Source organism: Mauremys reevesii, linkage group 9, assembly GCF_016161935.1.
Source record: "Mauremys reevesii isolate NIE-2019 linkage group 9, ASM1616193v1, whole genome shotgun sequence".
NCBI classification, from domain to species: domain Eukaryota; kingdom Metazoa; phylum Chordata; order Testudines; family Geoemydidae; genus Mauremys; species Mauremys reevesii.
This window is the reverse complement of record NC_052631.1, coordinates 10,811,592-10,829,440: the sequence shown is the minus strand read 5'-3', so window position 1 is coordinate 10,829,440 and position 17,849 is coordinate 10,811,592. Positions and strand designations below refer to the sequence as shown.

General features: G+C 42.7%; 1 protein-coding gene across 2 annotated transcripts; it reads left to right on the top strand.

Moving 5' to 3' along the window:
• The first annotated feature begins 850 nt into the window (after nucleotides 1-850).
• Nucleotides 851-17,440, top strand: ACTL6A (actin like 6A). Of its 2 annotated transcripts, none has more exons than XM_039487852.1 (14): nucleotides 851-899; nucleotides 2,800-2,876; nucleotides 3,071-3,245; nucleotides 3,711-3,811; nucleotides 5,721-5,818; nucleotides 6,537-6,631; nucleotides 6,860-6,966; nucleotides 7,053-7,142; nucleotides 8,290-8,351; nucleotides 8,708-8,822; nucleotides 9,211-9,291; nucleotides 10,425-10,520; nucleotides 14,265-14,351; nucleotides 14,954-17,440. In XM_039487852.1, the coding sequence occupies exons 1-14, from the start codon at nucleotides 884-886 to the stop codon at nucleotides 15,032-15,034; spliced, it is 1,281 nt and encodes a 426-aa protein (XP_039343786.1). In that variant the 5' UTR covers nucleotides 851-883; the 3' UTR covers nucleotides 15,035-17,440. The 2 variants fall into 2 exon arrangements, with proteins under 2 accessions (XP_039343786.1, XP_039343785.1); XM_039487851.1 differs by having other exon boundaries at nucleotides 897-1,027.
• The last annotated feature ends 409 nt before the right edge of the window (nucleotides 17,441-17,849 follow it).

Genomic DNA, 17,849 nt, shown 5'->3' with positions numbered 1-17,849 from the left:
CTATATAAATCCATGATACACCCACACCTTGAATACTGCGTGCAGATGTGGTCGCCCCATCTCAAAAAAGAATTGGAAAAGGTTCAGAAAAGGGCAACAAAATTATTAGGGGTATAGCACGGCTTCTGTATGAGGAGAGATTAATAAGACTGGAACTTTTCAGTTTGGAAAAGAGGCGATTAAGGGGGGATATGCTAGAGGTCTATAAAATCATGAGTGGTGTGGAGAAAGGAAATAAGGAAGTGTTATTTACTCCTTCTCATAATACAAAAACAAGGGGCCACCCAATGAAATTAATAGGTAGCAGGTTTAAAACAAACACAAGAAAGTATTTTGTCACACAATGCACTGTCACCCTCCGGCACTCCTTGCTAGAGGGTGTTGTGAAGGCCAATACTATAACAGGGTTCAAAAGGGAGCTAGATAGATTCATAGAAGATAGGTCCATGTCAATGGCTATTAGCCAGGATGGGCAGGGATGGTGTCCCGAGCCGCTGGCTGCCAGAAGCTGGGGTTGGGTGACAGGGGCTGGATCACTGCCCGACAACCTGTCTGTTCAGTCCCTCTGGGGCACCTGCCATTGGCCCCTGTCAGGGGACCGGATACTGGGCTTGGTGGCCCTTTGGCCTGACCCAGTATGGCCGCCCTCATGTTCCCCCTTTACCCCCAAGCCCCGCCCAGTATCTCTGCTGCCCTCCCGCATCTGCAACCATACTTGCGTCCTTCCCGCTTTTTCCTGACTGGGATAGGCCTCCCGCTCGTTCGGCCCGCCCCTTGCTAGCCACGATTGGTCGCTCACTCTCGGGATTGCTCGGCAGGCGGGCGCTGCGGTAGGTGCTTTGGACGATGAGCGCGCTCCATTGGCTGGAGGGGAGAGAGTAGCATGTTCAGCCGGCGGTGTGAGTGAGCGCGGGCCGGACTCGCACTCGGCTATTGTTGCTAGAACAGCTAGTTACCGGGGGGCTGCGGGGACCGCGGCGAGAGACAGGCCCAGCGGCAGCCATGAGCGGCGGGGTGTACGGGGGAGGTGAGTGCCCGCCCCCTCCCGGCCATGGAGCTCCCCCCCTCCGAGCCCCCGCCTCCTGCTGCACCCCCAGCTCCCCCTCCGAGCCCCGCCTCCTGCTGCCGCACCCCAAGGACTGTTCCCCACAAGCCTCCTCTCGCCTCCTGCTGCACCCCGAGCCCCTGCCTGCAGCTGCACCCCGAGACCCCCCTCTGAGCCTCTGCCTCCTGCTGCACCCCCAGATACCCCTCTGAGCCTCTGCCTCCTACTGCACCCCAAGGACTGTTCCCCACAAGCCTCCTCTCGCCCCCCCGCCGAGCCCCTGCCTGCTACTGCACCCCCAGAGCTGTTCCTTACGAGCCTCCTCCCAACCCCCTCCGAGTCCCTGTCTCCTGCTGCTCCCAGGCCCCGCTCGGAGCCCCTGTCTCCTGCACCTCAGAGTTATATCCAACGAGCCTCCCCCAGGCCCCCGTCCGAGCCCCTGCCTGCTGCACCCCCAGGTGCCCCACAAGCCCCTGCCTGCTGCACCCCCAGGTGCCCCACAAGCCCCTGCCTGCTGCACCTACAGCTGTTCCCCATAGCCTCCACCAGGCCCCCCAGGAGCCTGTGATCTAGTTTGTCCATTACATTTGCTGTCACTTTCCACAAAGGTCTGGGCTGTCTGCAGCTTCCCCCCCCCCCCGCCCCCAATCCATGAACCTTTCTGTTCCACTCTTCCCATGCAGCTCTTCCCCACTTAATGCTGCTGTAATTTCCCAGGCCATGAGCCTTGCAGTCATTCTGCTGCAGCTCTTCCCATTCCCAGTTATTGGTGGCTGCTCTGGTCCATGACCTGACAGCTTTGCTCTAAGCAGTTCTCTCAGCTGAAGTACAGCTGTATTGCTCCACCTATGAATGCCTCTCTCTCTGTACAGCTCTCCTTTATTAAAACTTCATTTTCCCCACATAGTTCTTCCCAGCAGAGCTATAACTCCACTTTCCATTCAGCTTTCTCTGCTGTGGAAATGCACAATGCTTCAATATATGTTGCAAGTTTTCATTGAAATGGAAAGTCTGTCTAATTTGAAGGCCTTCTAGGTTTCTATCTTTGGTAAATTTAATTGAAGCTTTTCCCACTTGTTAGAACTGTCAGACAGCCAGATTAGTGGTGTCAGGCAACACTTGGTGCTGTTATGTTGGTGGTGGGCACTACAAAAATAAAGATTTATTTGTAAACCAAGATATTACAGTCTTGCACCAGAGCTACAAGATTAAAGATTTAATTTTGCCAAACAGGGCCCAATCTTGAGCCTATACAGAGTCTCTTTGGGGATCAGTGCTTAAAAGAATGAATGTATTTCTTAATTTAAACATCAGTGTCTATAGACTGTTACATCTAGTTTTAACTTTTTTTTTCTGTTTAATTTCTAATAATCCAAGGAAGTAGGGGCCCACGTAACTTGCTGTTTGTGTAAATCATAACACATGCTGAAAAATCTCCTCCAGAAGATAGTTCAATTTTTTTTCCCTCTCTACAAAAATTGCCTTTTTTGCTTATTCTGAATGAAAGTACTGTTATTTAGTTAAAATACAATGGCTTTTTTGGATCACTCTTGTGCAACTTAAATTCCTGATAGAAAATGTTCTATTGTTCTTTGCCAACTTTAAATTCTGGTTAAAAGTTGTGGTGGTGGTTTGCACTCGTGTTTTACAAAAAGTATCTTGGCTTGTATGGTTTTGCTGGTAAGCACAGTGATTTTAGTTTTTGTTATATGACTACTAATTACTGACTGCCTGTTTACTAATAATTCTTACAGATGAAGTTGGGGCTCTTGTTTTTGATATTGGTTCCTATACAGTGAGAGCTGGCTATGCTGGTGAAGACTGTCCAAAGGTAAGAGTCATTGTGACTGTATAAGATTAAAATGTAAACCAGTATTATACGAGCCAACAAACAAGTTCTGAGTTTGTAGAAAATCGTTGTTTTTTTAATATAAAATGTATAGTTGAAATGAAAACAGTACGTTGAGTGAGTAAACAAATACACACTGTGTAATTGCCATACCCTGTCCACATTTTACATTGCAGGTTGACTTTCCCACTGCTATTGGTGTGGTACTGGAAAGGGACGATGGCAGCACCCTGATGGAAATAGATGGTGACAAAGGCAAACAAGGGGGCCCTACGTACTACATAGACACCAATGCACTGCGAGTTCCAAGGGAAAACATGGAGGCTATTTCACCCTTAAAAAATGGAATGAGTATGGTGCTCTGTCTTTTTCCTCTTGTTCTTAAAATCTGATCACTAACTTTATATTCAGCTGCAAAGTTACATCTGTTGTATGCAAAAAATATTAACATTTCATTTGCATTAATATTCTTGGTCTAAAAGTGAAAAACATTTTATTCTACAGTTATTTTAATTATGAGGCTGTGAACATTTGCTTGATCTGAGGAAAAACTATAGAGGTTTTCTCCCATGTAATTAGTTGGGATGGGTCCCATCTGATAATGGTGGTGAGGGGAAAAAGAAGCAGATGAATGTTATTGGTACAGTAAGCAGTATAGAAGTGTGTGAATTTTTAAGACTTTTGTCTCAGGAGAAAGTTGGTTGATTGATCTGTGTGTTTTAAAGTTATGTTTTTAAGATGACTCACTTAACTGTGTCTTTCTGAAAATGCAATAACATTGTCTAAACTTCTGCAACTGCTTTAACATTTTTACAGTTGAGGACTGGGATAGTTTCCAGGCAATCTTGGATCACACATACAAGATGCACATTAAATCTGAAGCAAGTTTGCACCCTGTCCTAATGTCTGAAGCACCAGTGAGTAAAAGCATATTTCCTGTTTTGAAATGTTGTAATAAAGAAATTGTCATTGGAATTTAGGAATGTTTTAATCTTGTTTGTACAAATCTTATACAGAATTGTAAATTAGGAATTTTGAAATTTTTAGAAAATTTAGAGGTGGTAACTAGAGCCCTGCGCGGATACAAAATTTGTATCCACGTCCAATCCGCGATCTGCAAACATGGATATAAAGTGGGTATCATCTGCAGATTTGCGGGACTCTAGGGGTAACAATTTAAAAATACTCTGCTGGATTATTCTCTGCATTTTATTTTTTGTTTATTTTTTTGTCAGTAACTTGAAATAACCACTCTGTAGCACATACTGCCCACTCTCTGTTCAAATGGAGATCACATATTTCAAGCTGGATTTTGTCTTAGAGCCTTTGTTTTGTAATAGCTTTCTCTTGTTTCTTGGGGAGGGTGGGGGAAATGTTAAATTGTAGGTGATCTTTTATTATACTAACTAAAAATAGAGATGTTTTTGAAAATCATTCATTACATCAAGCCCTTCAAAACAGAACCAGGAAGAGTAATACATTTTAATGGCAAAGCTTTAACTTGGTTCTCTAGATTACTCAGTGGCTTGATAAATTCTTACTCCTACATTTTTATTTGATCTAAGTAGACACGTAGGCTGCAGTTCCCCACCTTCCTGTGCTCTAGATTAGAAGGCACAATACAGGAGTCTGAATATAAACCACAGGGGATGTATACAATGAAGATGAAGCCTCCTTTACATACAATTATTGGAAAAAAATTATTTATATATTAGTGTATTGAAAGTAGTGACTTGAAAGGGTCTGGATAGGCTCAGGTAGGGAAGGGTATGAGGGATTGAACTGAGAATGGATGTCTTTCGCTTTTCAGCTAGCAGTTCAGAGGCACTTGGATATTACAGAGAGAGCATGCTGTAGAAATATCTATAAACAAAAATAAATTCACCCAAGACTGATATTAAATTCAAGTTGGTGGTGTTTGAAGGCTGTGAAATGAGTTCTTGGTTTCGCTCTAGTTCTCTGTGAATACATGTCCACATAACAGAACATACCATCACACTTGATCTACCTGAAACTGGCAGCTACTAAATGCACAGGGAGACTGTGCTACCCTCCCACTCCTAAATATGATCCCTCCAGAAGGGTTGAGGTACAATGGTGGAGTATGGAGCAATCTGCATTGGGGGTTGCCTGTTCCATAGCTAAATGAAGGTCTTCAGTCTGACTTCTAACATGAGGGCTAAACTCACTTAACAATTGACTTAGAAGAAATTCACAATAAAATGAGACTTGCAATCCACAATTGTGCCGTAGCACATTGTCTTTGCCTTTGCTTCAGTAAAGCTGTGGTAAGGTGCTTTGAGAGCTGGGAAATCTAATTTCAGTTTTCTCCCTCGGGCAAGCCACTTTACATCTATATACATGTACATTTCCTCATGTAAAACAGGAGTAACACTTATTTCACAGGGGTGTTTTGAGCTCTTTCATAAAGAGTTTTGAGATTCTGATATGGAAGGGGTTCTAGAAGTGTAAAGTAGTAACAACAAAAATAATTTATTATTTTAATAGTATAAAGTTGAACCCCATGGAAATGCATGTAAACGTGCTTTAAAATTCCAGAAAGGCCTCCTGTGTTTGTGTCTGAGTCTGGAATGAAATGCTTGTTGCACAAAAAGTGAATTCTCATCTAAGGAAATAAAATTCCAAAGTATATAGTTTTGCTTTATGTAACTTTGCAACTGTTCTTAAACTACAACTTTAATAATCCTAACTTTCTTTTTATATCCTGCTGGCATCCTGTGAGCATACAGTAATAAATATAGTGGCTCTTGAGGTAAACATAATATTTCTGTTTTGTCTGTTTACCTTTTTTTTTCTCTTTTGTAGTGGAATACCAGAGCAAAGCGTGAGAAATTGACAGAACTGATGTTTGAACATTACAATATCCCTGCTTTTTTCTTGTGTAAAACTGCAGTTCTTACAGCGTATCCTTGAAATTTTGATCCATGTATTTTTCCAAGAAATAAAGCAAGCTTCTTCAAAGTGGTATTATTAGAATAAAAGAACTTTACTCTTTTCTTTCTAACCAAAGTGAATATTTCCATAACCATTCATATGGCTGATGTGAACAGGATAGCTTCCACTTCTGTGCTTTCTCCTTAATGCTCAACTTTGAAACCCCCTTGGTGTGATTCCAGTCCTGGGAGACAACTTTTTCTAGTGTCTAGTTACACCCTATGTTGTTTGTTAGAGCTCAGCATGCCTAAAATTGCTTTCCTCAGATTACGAAAATGCAGTAATTTCGGTCGTCTGCAACAGAAATCTTCTGAGATCACTGATTAAGCCTTGCACTGCATTACGTAAATATCTTAAACTAACATATATGTTTTAATAGGCGGTTCAGAATCTAAATAAATGGGAAATATTTTATTTAGAGATTGCTGCAGAACATTCCTTTGATTTTTATATCATTTCTCATCCAAGGAGCTCAAAAATCAGTTTGCAAACATAAATAAATTAAAGCCTAACATGTATGCAAGGTTGGTACTTATTACCCTTATGTAGAAGGGTAAATGGATGAACATAGCAAGTCACTTGTGAGGCGAGGAATAGAACCCTTAGGGTCCTTGTTGTGCTCCAAGTATTTGACAAAATTCTCTCCCAAGTGTAAATTCTGTCATTTTCCCTAATCCTTCTGATTAGCTTTGCTAATGGTCGATCCACAGGCCTGATTTTGGATAGTGGGGCAACTCACACCACTGCTATTCCAGTGCATGATGGATATGTACTTCAACAAGGTAAAAAGTTTCACAGATGTATAATTTATATACTGTGTTCATTACATTAAGAAATGAGTTTTATTACTAATATTAAAAGAAAATGTGGTATCTTTGAATAGGGAGAAGCTTGTGTTTTTTATGGAGTGTGGGAAATGGGCTTTTTTTGTTTGAAACGAACAATTTATTGCAGACATCTTGTTCTGTAAGGATTTGAACATAGTCCAAAATTCTATTTATATTTTGTAGGCATTGTAAAATCACCCCTTGCTGGAGACTTTATTACTATGCAGTGCAGAGAACTGTTTCAGGAAATGAACATAGAGCTAATCCCGCCATATATGATTGCATCAAAGGTGGGAAAGTTTAACTGGATTTAAAAAGGTGTTCATTTTTCAAAGTGTAGATTGTTGACTGACTGTGTACTCTTCTACAATTGCAGGAAGCAGTTCGCGAAGGATCACCAGCAAATTGGAAGAGAAAAGAGAAGTTACCGCAGGTCACGAGATCTTGGCACAACTATATGTGTAATGTAAGTAAATCCTTTCTTCTCCCTTGGCCCACAAAGAAATCCCATTTGCTAGTGTATATTACAGGAAGCTTTTTGTGTGAGGAAAATTAGAAAACTTTCTGTCTTAAAAAAAATAGGAAAGGACATTTTTCTTCTTTTTGGAGTGGAGATAGGAGAAATTTTTAAAATCGGTTTAGCTGCTCTTTCATCTTTAGAATATAATTCCATTGGATAATCTTATTTTTGTCTCCTGTTTGAAACTTACAAGCACTGAAAATTCTAGGGGGTTATGGCTTTACTTCCTGGATAGGCTTGTAGGAGTGGTTTTAGTTTGTGCGGATGTTTATATTTAAATCTGATATATTTTTTTTTTTTTAATTTGTGTGTGTCACAATAAAATAGTTACAAGGGTAAAAGCATGGAAAGTGCTTGTGTGTGTGTGTATATCAAGTCTTGGGCACTCTCATACTTGCCATCACCTTTAATGTTCCATTTTTTAATACAATACAGAAGATCATTGCATGCGATAGGATAAGTTCCTAAAAAAGGAGTTATCATACTGGGATTCACCTTTGTAATCCTCAGTCAGATTTCTCCTCCCAAAATTCCTTTGTGGGAAACTGAAGCTCTGTCTTGAGAGTCTGCAGGTCTGGTCTTTTGTGGTGTTGCAGTGATATTGCTGAGCTCTTTGTTCTCCATTAGTTAAATCTTCAGCTCTCAATTAGGCTTTTATCATCCGATCATATTCCCAGACAGACACCGCCAAATGGATATATTATTAAATATGAAAATCCATGATAGCTGTGATCAAGTCCAGCTTTGATTAAAAATTCCTGAGGGGAAATACTCCGCTGTCATTATGGGATGTGCCCTAGCTTCTGACTTCTTTAAAACCTATTATGCTTGAAACAATACCTCTTATAGTTCACAATCCTTAGTTTCTAGGGATTTAGCACAGCAAATTATTTATGTACTGAAATGCATTCACAGCTTTTTAAAGAAGCTTTTCACATATTTTGTGCACTCAGTTTTGTGATTCCAAATTTACTCGCTTATGGTTTAAGGCTTTTTTTTGTCCAGTTTCACATTTATGTAATTATAACATAATACTGAATTCTGAACTGGAATCCTTATAACACACCTTTTTCTTTTATTCTTCTCTCCATAGTGTGTAATTCAGGATTTCCAAGCCTCTGTCCTCCAAGTGTCAGATTCAACCTATGATGAACAGTATGTCATTGTATCTTTGTAAAACTAGCAGTATGTGTATGTCAAATGTATTTATCAGAGTAGGAGTCCATGGTTTCTATTGTTAAGCTTATTGCAAAAGTATGATGATATACAAAATCATTTACTTTTGGTGTTAGGAATACCTTGAATAGCTGGATTAGAGATTACACTTGCCATGCCAATGTGCATAAATTCTAATGACAATCAGAAAGATTGCCAAAAGCACAGGTCATATTAAAATTTGTTCTTTACAATTCTTTGTTTATGATGCTGTTTAGACTATTCACTGCATTATGTGCATTATGATTTAGCATCTTTACTTTCTGACCAATGTTCTGATCAATATCAACCTCCAGGGTAGCTGCACAGATGCCGACCGTTCATTATGAATTCCCCAATGGTTACAATTGTGACTTTGGTGCAGAACGTCTAAAAATTCCCGAAGGACTATTTGACCCTTCTAATGTAAAGGTAAAATAATGAAAGTCGTATGTTAAAATTTGCAGAAATATAGTTTATTATGAAGCCCTTCTATGCAGCTTTTCCCTTTATTTGTGGGTACAGTATGTTATGATGGCACAAAGATTGAAATTATGAAGCTCTGTTTGTATTTACACTGTATGCTCTCCGGGGCTACCTATGTTGGGGGTGGGGTAGTAGAAATGCAATTCAAGATATGTGGTTCTTTCTTTAAATAAAACTCATGTGGTGCTGAAATCATGGTGATGAGTGTGAAATAAAAATTTAGATAAATTAAAAGATCTTTGTCTGCAGAGCTTTTAGACCCTTGTTCATTCACTGCTTTAATGTGCCTTGCTGTTTTGAAGCACTGATTTGTGATTTACTAATTTTGTTCCAGGGCTTATCTGGCAACACAATGCTGGGTGTTAGCCATGTTGTCACCACAAGCGTTGGAATGTGTGATATAGACATCAGACCAGTAAGTGCTAGTCAGACATGAATTATCTAAAGCATAGATATTTTTCTGCGTGGTTACAATATATTTTAGCTATGAAATTTACTGAAGCGGCATGGACACTTGCCATCAGTTAAAATGCAGATCTTGACCTCTTGAGGTGCCTATACATTATCATCTACATGTTGTGTAGCTATTAGGGGAATATGCAGATAAAACATATCTGAAGATAGTGTTTCTCAAACCATGGGAACAGTTAAGTCAGATTCTGACCTCTGTTGCACTGATGGAAATGCAGAGACTCCATTGAAATCCTGAGTTACTCTCGTTTCACACTGGTGTAATGAAACAGATAAATAAAATGGCATGTTAAATATCCAGAGTTTGATGACTCTACAATGTGCAGTGGGTAGCTTCAAACTCATTTTAGGTGCATGGCTTTTTGTGACTATTCATCCCTGATATCCGAAGATTAAATAGTTTGATATTAACTCACTGTATTGTGCAAGTGGAAAAGGAAAGCATAAATTTAAAATTCTCCTTTTTTGCTTCCACCAACACCATCCGTTAAGGAGCACGCGACATTCAGCTGTGTGCAGTTCTCATGTTGGCTGCACATGGGTTGGTCCATCCATTGCACTTCCTTAATTGCAAAGTCAGGTTGGCTGGGTAGGCTGTGTTCCGTCTTTGGCAACTGTCATATTAGTGAATGTAAATATAATATTGACACACACACTTTTTTTTTCTAATGGGGGAAAAAATCCATCCTTCTCGTGTGGATGGTACATCTAGTTGTGCATTCTTATAACTGTGTGTGTGTGTGTGTGTGTGGCGGGGGGGCGGAGGAACAGGGGGAGTATGAAAACAAGCTGATCTAGAAGTACTAAAGGTTAAAACAGTAAATAAAAGCCATTTAGAATCAGTCACCAAACTGCCTTTCCCCCAGTGTATCTTTAAAAAAATATATATATATATTTTTCACATGGTAGAAATGATTGTACTAATAATGGTGTAACTTTGTCTAGATGTCAAGTGTACTTCTACTGCTGATCATATGTACTCATGGCATTTTCTTTTCTCTGTATTATGAAAACAAACAAATGTTTCCAAAATACATTCAGAACGAACTCTTGGGTGTCACATTTTTCTCTTTCCAGGGCCTCTATGGCAGTGTGATCGTAGCAGGAGGAAACACTTTAATACAGAGTTTTACAGACAGACTGAACAGGGAGCTCTCTCAGAAAACTCCACCAGTAAGATAGCTTATTAAATTGCTGCTTTGGGTCGTTTTTTTGGGTCTGTGTTTTGCCTTGTACATGCTGTTGCATGGTATGCATGCCCTGTCCTCCTGAGGGTAGGTCGGGGTAGTGATACCACCAGTGATGAGCTGCCAAAATCTTAACAACGGGTTCCCTATAAAAAGTTCTGATTTAACAACGGGTTCCCTATAAAAAGTTCTGATTTAAGGGATGTGCTACAGCATGTATTTTTTGTACCAATAGGGTTACCATACGTCCATATTTTCCCAGGAGGTGATTAAGAACCGAAAAGCCTGACATGTCCAGGAAAATACAGATGTATTTTAACCCTATCTAAAGTTCTTTTTAAAAAAGATGGGGCTGAACTAGAAATGAGCTCCGTTTCACATGTGTGGGTGGTGATCAGGGACAGTCTCAATTTTTGGGTCTTTTTCTTATATAGGCTCCTATTACCCCTCACCCCCATCCCGATTTTTCACACTTGCTGTCTGGTCACTCTAGGGTGTGCACATGTGTGGGTCTCAGCTGCTCCCTGCCCCCCCCTCATTAAAGCAGGTGTGCAGGGTTACTGCCCTGGGAACTGCAGGGCACCAGTGGATGTGGGGCTGGCTGCAGATAGGGGCGTGGGGCAGGGCTAGCTGGAGGCAGGGAGTGACACGGGCTGGCTGTGGGCAGGTGATGCAGACGGGCGGGCTGCGGGTGGCTGTGGGCAGGGGGTGGCTGCGGGCGGCTGTGGGCAGAGGCTGGCTGCAGGCAGGGGGTGGCTGTGGCAGGGGCTGCGGGCAGAGGCTGGCTGCGGGCAGAGGGTGGCTGTGGCAAGGGCTGGCTGCAGGCAGAGGGCGGCTGTGGGCAGGGGCTGGCTGTGGGCAGGGGGTGGGGCAGAGGACGGCTGTGGGCAGGGGCTGGCTGCGGGTGGCTGGGGGCAGGGGCTGGCTGGGGGCAGGGGCTGGCTGCGGGCAGAGGCGGCTGTGGGCAGGGGCAGGGGCTGGCTGTGGGCAGGGGCTGGCTGCGGGCAGGGGTGGCTGTGGGCAGGGGCTGGCTGTGGGCAGGGGTGGGGCAGGGGCGGCTGGGGGCAGGGGCTGGCTGCGGCTGGCTGGGGCAGGGGCTGGCTGCGGGCAGAGGCGGCTGTGGGCAGGGGCAGGGGTGGCTGTGGGCAGGGGTGGCTGTGGGCAGGGGCTGGCTGCGGGCTGGGGTGGCTGTGGGCAGGGGCGGCTGGGGCAGGGGCTGGCTGCGGGTGGCTGGCTGTGGGCTGGGGCTGGCTGGGGCAGGGGCTGGCTGGGGCTGGCTGGGGGCAGGGGTGGCTGGGGGCAGGGGCTGGCCGGGGGTGGCTGTGGGCAGGGGGTGGCTGTGGGCAGGGGGCTGGCTGCGGGTGGCTGGCTGTGGGCAGGGGCTGGCTGTGGGCAGGGGCTGGCTGGGGCTGGCTGTGGCAGGGGGTGGCTGGGGGCAGGGAAGGCGGGGGAGGGGCGCAGACACTCACACCGGGGGGGGGGGGGCTGGGAGCAGCAGGACGCAGCCGGGGACTCACCAGGCAGCAGCAGGAGCCCCAGGGCCAGAGGTCCGAGGAGCAGCAGCAACAGAGCCAGGAGGCAGCCCGCATGGCTCTCGCAGCACAGCGCAGCGCCCCCCGGTGGCCGGGAGGAGGAATTACAGGCTTCCCAGGCAGAGCCCATCAAAGCTTCCCTCGCAGGGAAGCTAGTTAACAAGCGGTTCTAAAACCGCTTCTAAATTTAACAACGGGTTCGTGCGAACCGGTGCGAACCGGCTCCAGCTCACCCCTGGATACCACCACAGTTACAGTCTATCAGACAGTCCTTAGGCTGAGAGCAGCATGGCCCAGAGGCCAGAGTCATCATGGCAGCCCTCGAATACAGGACTGCGTGGCCTAGTGGCCAGAATCAGGGAAGTGGGCCACCACCTAATGGTGGGTGGCAGCCGGGTAGGGGGACCCAAGCCCTCCCTCTCAACTGGGTCCCAGCCCAGGGCCCTGTTGGTGACGGGACTGGCCCTCACCCAGTCAGCAGGGAGCCCTATCGCAACACGCTGACCTTGCTTGGGTGTTAGGTACCACTCCCTCCACCTTCCTGGGCCATTTCCTACTGCATCTCCCTTGGGTAGCAATCTGTACAGCGCCTGGGTCTTCAGGTTCCCTGGTGGGGGGGGTAACTCCCTGGAAGTCCAACTCCCGGGGTTTTGCTGGAGATAGCATTTCACCAGTCTGGTCCCTGGGTTCTCCAGTTCCTGCAGTCTCTAGCTGTAGCAGCTCCTAGCTTGAAGCCTCCATCAAGTATCATCTCCCCTCAGTAGTCAGTCTAGAACAGGGGTCGGCAACCTTTCAGAAGTGGTGTGCCAGGTCTTCATTTATTCATTCTAATTTAAGGTTTCACGTGCCAGTAGTACTTTTTAACGTTTTTAGAAGGTCTCTTTCTATAAGTCTATAATATATAATTAAACTATTGTTGTATGTAAAGTAAATAAGGTTTCTAAAATGTTTAAGAAGCTTCATTTAAAATTAAATTAAAATGCAGAGCCCCCCGGACTGGTGGCCAGGACCCGGTAGTGTGAGTGCCACTGAAAATCAGCTCACGTGCCGCCTTCAGCACTTGTGCCATAGGTTGCCTACCCCTTGTCTAGAACGAGCTGGGCTGTTTCCTTTTATACTGAGGCAGCAGTTTGAGCATGTCCAGCACGATCTGAGAGGCAGGACTTCCGCCGCCCTTAATGTGGGGTTAACCTTCTCTTCTCCAGTGTGGGCTATCACACATGCCTATACAGGCACTGACTGCTGTATTGCAGCTTTGATTTCATTAGGATTATTCAGTGGCCACGGAATGCTTTTTTCTTTCTTTTTTTTTTTTTTTTTGTAAAAGGCAGAAGTGAGAGATTCACTGGAGTGTTAGCATCTCCATTGTGTTGCTAATCCTCAAGTTTTTTTTTTGCAAATGTAACTAATCTGGTAAAGTAGGTAGTATTATCCAATTAGTATGTATTGGGACAACTGAAGGAAAGATGTCACAATTATGAAGGCTACAAAGATAATTGATGATATTGTCAGGACAGGAACATTGGCATTTGCAGGCAATCCAGTCTTGTGCTCAGACTGCTTGACCCAGCCCCTTTTTAGCTTTAATGACTAAAGCAGGGCCACAAGTTGCAGACTGTTGAAAAAACTTATCCTGTTTCAAAGAAAATCAATGCAATTTGGAAACAAGTACCGGCATAAAACAGACTTCAGCAAATACTTAGCTAGTTTTAAAATACTGCATGTCTATCTCTACTTTCAGATAACGATTCTGGCTATTCTGGGCTGTGTAACTATTCTGGAGCCATAGTGATAATTTTCCCATATCATCTCTCTCTCCTGTTGTGTTGCTGCTAACCCATTTCCAAGGCTATTTCACTGATTCAGTTTGAGCTCATGTTACTATAGAAGATTTGTTCTCCGTGGATTGCACACACAAGTCAGACAGGCTACTAATAAATGGCAACCTGTAATTTTTGGAGCACTGGACTCCAAAGTGCAAATCAGACAAGCTCCACATTACGGAAAATGTAATAGAATTAGTGTCTTTGACTTGTATGTCAACAGATGAATGAAACACTTTCAATATTTGTCTGTAAGGCAGTCCTAAGACCTCTTCTTCCCCCCTCCCCGACCCCAGGGGAAAAAAGTTTTGAACCTTCAGTTGAGCTACCTATCAGTTTGACCTTGCTAATGTGTATTTTTTTTCCTCTGTTCAGAGTATGCGGCTGAAGTTGATAGCAAACAACACAACAGTGGAGCGGAGGTTCAGTTCATGGATTGGTGGCTCAATTTTGGCTTCTCTGGTCAGTTAACATACATGGCTTTGGGAAGGGATGCTGAGCAGCATCATTAGCTGAAAACCTAATTCCATAGGAGTCTTATTAGTGATTGTTTCATAGCAGCTGCTGCTCCTGTAGTAGCTCTGCTGAGCATGGTGTGGGAGGGGAGAAACCTGATGATAAAATAATGAATACTCTGTGCATAAACCTAAAGAATCTTAATTAAGCTCCTTTCCTTGCCTCCAAAGGGGAAGGAGGTGGGGCTCCTGAGGTATTCTCTTGCTGGATCTTTAGAAAACTACATGCCATCTAGAGCATACTAAAAATACTAAACTTGCAGGATCAGGCCCCAAAATACATCTCAAAAGCAAGTCGTTGAGTACACAAGACAAGGATAGCAGGGACTATTTTAGTAATATCCAGCGAAGGGGTGGAAGCAAGAGTTGGTGTGACAATCTTCCCTAGTTGCTTAACATGCAAAACCCAGTTTAAAGATGCATTTAGATAGCTGGAGCCATGGTCCTGTGCTGCAGCCTGAAAAATATAAAGGCTGGTTTGCCTTTTGTGCTGTCAGAGTTAATAATACCCTAGGTACAGCACTGAGTTGTTTTTTTCCTGTTTTGCAGGGTACCTTTCAACAGATGTGGATCTCTAAACAGGAGTATGAAGAAGGAGGGAAGCAGTGTGTAGAAAGGAAATGCCCATAGACCTCACACTGTGAGAAACTGCTGCCTTCCCAATGCTCCTTATGTTTCATAGCTTTAGTGTACTCAGGAATGGGATGGAATCTTTTGTAGAAAGTTTATACTGTTCTGGTTTTTTTGCATACTTCAAGATCCATTTTTACAAACCGTAGACATTGTTTAAAAGGCCTAACTGGTCCTGTCAAAGAAAATGGATGTTTCATCCCTTGAAATGCAATAACTCATAAGTATTTTATAATTTTGTATAAATGTCTATTTTCTCTAAAAATCTTTTCCTGTGGGTAGCTTTACAGGTTAGCTGGTAGATGCAATACTTTGAAATGCTCTTGCATCAAATTTATTAAAAAAAATCTTGTCTACTTTTACAGATTAGTCTTCCCTGTTGATATGCTGTCCTTAATAAGTTAATCTAATTTGTCTTTTGAAAAAATAGCCGTTTTCACATTTTGAGCAACACTGTTTTTCAGCAAGCATTCATACTCTTCTGTAATTAATAAACAATCCAGATGGAAAACTATTTTTTATACTTATCTATCTTAGGCAGCCCATTTCAACATAAATTGTGAAGCTGCTGCAATAGCACGAGCCTTGTAGTGGAAAGTGTTCTCTTGATATTCTCCTCTTTCATGCTGTACTATGAAGTAGTTAAGGCCCAGAATATAGGCTATGTATAAATTTGGTTCTAAAACTATTATGAATAGAAGTGATTTCATTTCAGTGAATATTTGGCATATACCGTGCTTTACACCTTCAGAGGTATGAGAATGCAGTTAGCTTGGACAACGTCTGTGATCTAGGTTAGTAGTGTCCTCATTTTAGAGATTGGGAACCTGAGGCAGAGAACAGTGACTGCCTAAAGCCACAAAGGAAATTTGTGTCCAAGCTTGGTTTACAACTCAAGACCGCCTGGCTCTGTTCTATATTTAGATTCCACCCCTACCAAAATGAAGTTTTGGTTCTGAATTTTAAGATTCCCGTTAGAAAAGCACTGTGCACATTTGTTCTTTAAACAGTTAAAAATGGCCATATGAAAGCTCTTGACCCTTTAATAATGATAAACCAATACCATAAAATAGTCATGCAGGAAATAAATGAACACAACTAGCCAATAACTTAAAATCAAAATGCTCCATCTCCCAGGAACAGACCCCTTAACCTCTCTACATGCCTCATCAACTAAATGACTTTAACAGCATGCCTTGATGGTCATCAGTTTGGGCTATTTTGGATCAAAGGAGAGACCAAGTTCTAGATTCTCAGGGCTGTCGGTTGCTAGCACCGGCCTCTCAAAACAAGGCAGGATCCAACTCAAGTGCCTCTGACTGCAACTGCAGTACGGCATACAGAGAGGGGTGATTGTTCTGGCAGTCACGGTAGGACAAATAAACTGATTAGGAGAAACTTAAATGGTGAAAGTAAACAAGACTCTTATAACTGTACAACCACATTCAAATGCCATCAGTGAAATTTCAGGATGTATCGGATATATGTTGGCAACAGGGCAAGGAGAAAATAAAGTTGACTACTTATTACTCCCTAAACCTAAGAAGGAAAACACAATGATGCAGAATGCCAGAGCCTGTTTGTTATGTGTATAAATAATGGAATAATTTATATCCCTCTATCAATTATAGAGTGAGGGAAAGCCCACTGTATACTTTCTTCTAAGGACAAAAAAAAAATTATAGTATGACTAAAAAAGTCACTCATCTGCAAAGTTAACTAGTGCCTTTCCCAGAGCAAAAACAATTTCACCTATTTAAAAACAAACCCCTCCCCAAATTTTTTTGCTGTTTTATCCTTTATGCTGCAGGGGAATATTTAGGAAGGCTAATATTTTCTCAGGTATTTGATTCCATCACAGCTTGTCCTATTTGATTACTTTTGTAGGTGGTAGTGTTAAATGTAGCTAGTTTTGTGGAAGGTATCGTGTTTGTAAACAGTGATTCTGCTTTAATTTTGTAAAAGATTCAGTGAGTGGTTATTGGTATGCAATTCAACTCCTGTTCACTGTGAAACTGAGTACTAAAGATGAGTAAGCTCTTATGTCTTACCTACTCTATCTAGGTAAAAGTAGAGTTTCACTTAGACAGGAAAAAGTTCTCTTTTTTGCATTGATTGGGACAATTATTTGAATCCAAGGTGGTTGTCGCTGCATATAGCATGGTTGAATCTATCCACATCTGTCCTTTCCTTCAAAGTTACTTCTTTCAAACAGATACTGCTAACTGCACTCTTAATTTTTAATTTATTTCTTAACTAAACATTCTGGAAGACCAAAAGTGTTCTACAAGTGCAAGTCAGGTGCACTGAATGGTTTTGTAATGGAAAATGCCTTCTGTACAGATATAGCTTTTAGGTAGCTCAAGTTACATACACATTTTCAATGCTGCAGAATTATAGAATTCAGTTGTCCGTTGATTAAGTCTCCATAGTAGATCCTGGCACCAGTTGCATTAAATTAATTATCAATTGACAGCTAACAAATGCTTCTGCTACAACCATATGAAAATATTTCACTTTTCTAAATATCTTTATTAATAGAGAAGAGCTGGGTGCTGCTATGTATGTCTTAGTATACATCACACATTAAACTACCTAAACTTTAATTACAAATAGGAAGTAGCAAAGTTGTTCTTTACTTGTTACTTAGGTGTCAAGTGTTGTGCTACTAATAATGCAAATATTTATTTCTGAAGAATATTTGAAAGCTTTCCCCTGCCAGGAGCATAATTAGGCTGCAGGCTCTAGTGTGATAAAGCAAAGAGCCAGTGACTTACAGAAATAAGTGTAGGGCTATGTTAGAAAATGTGAACAT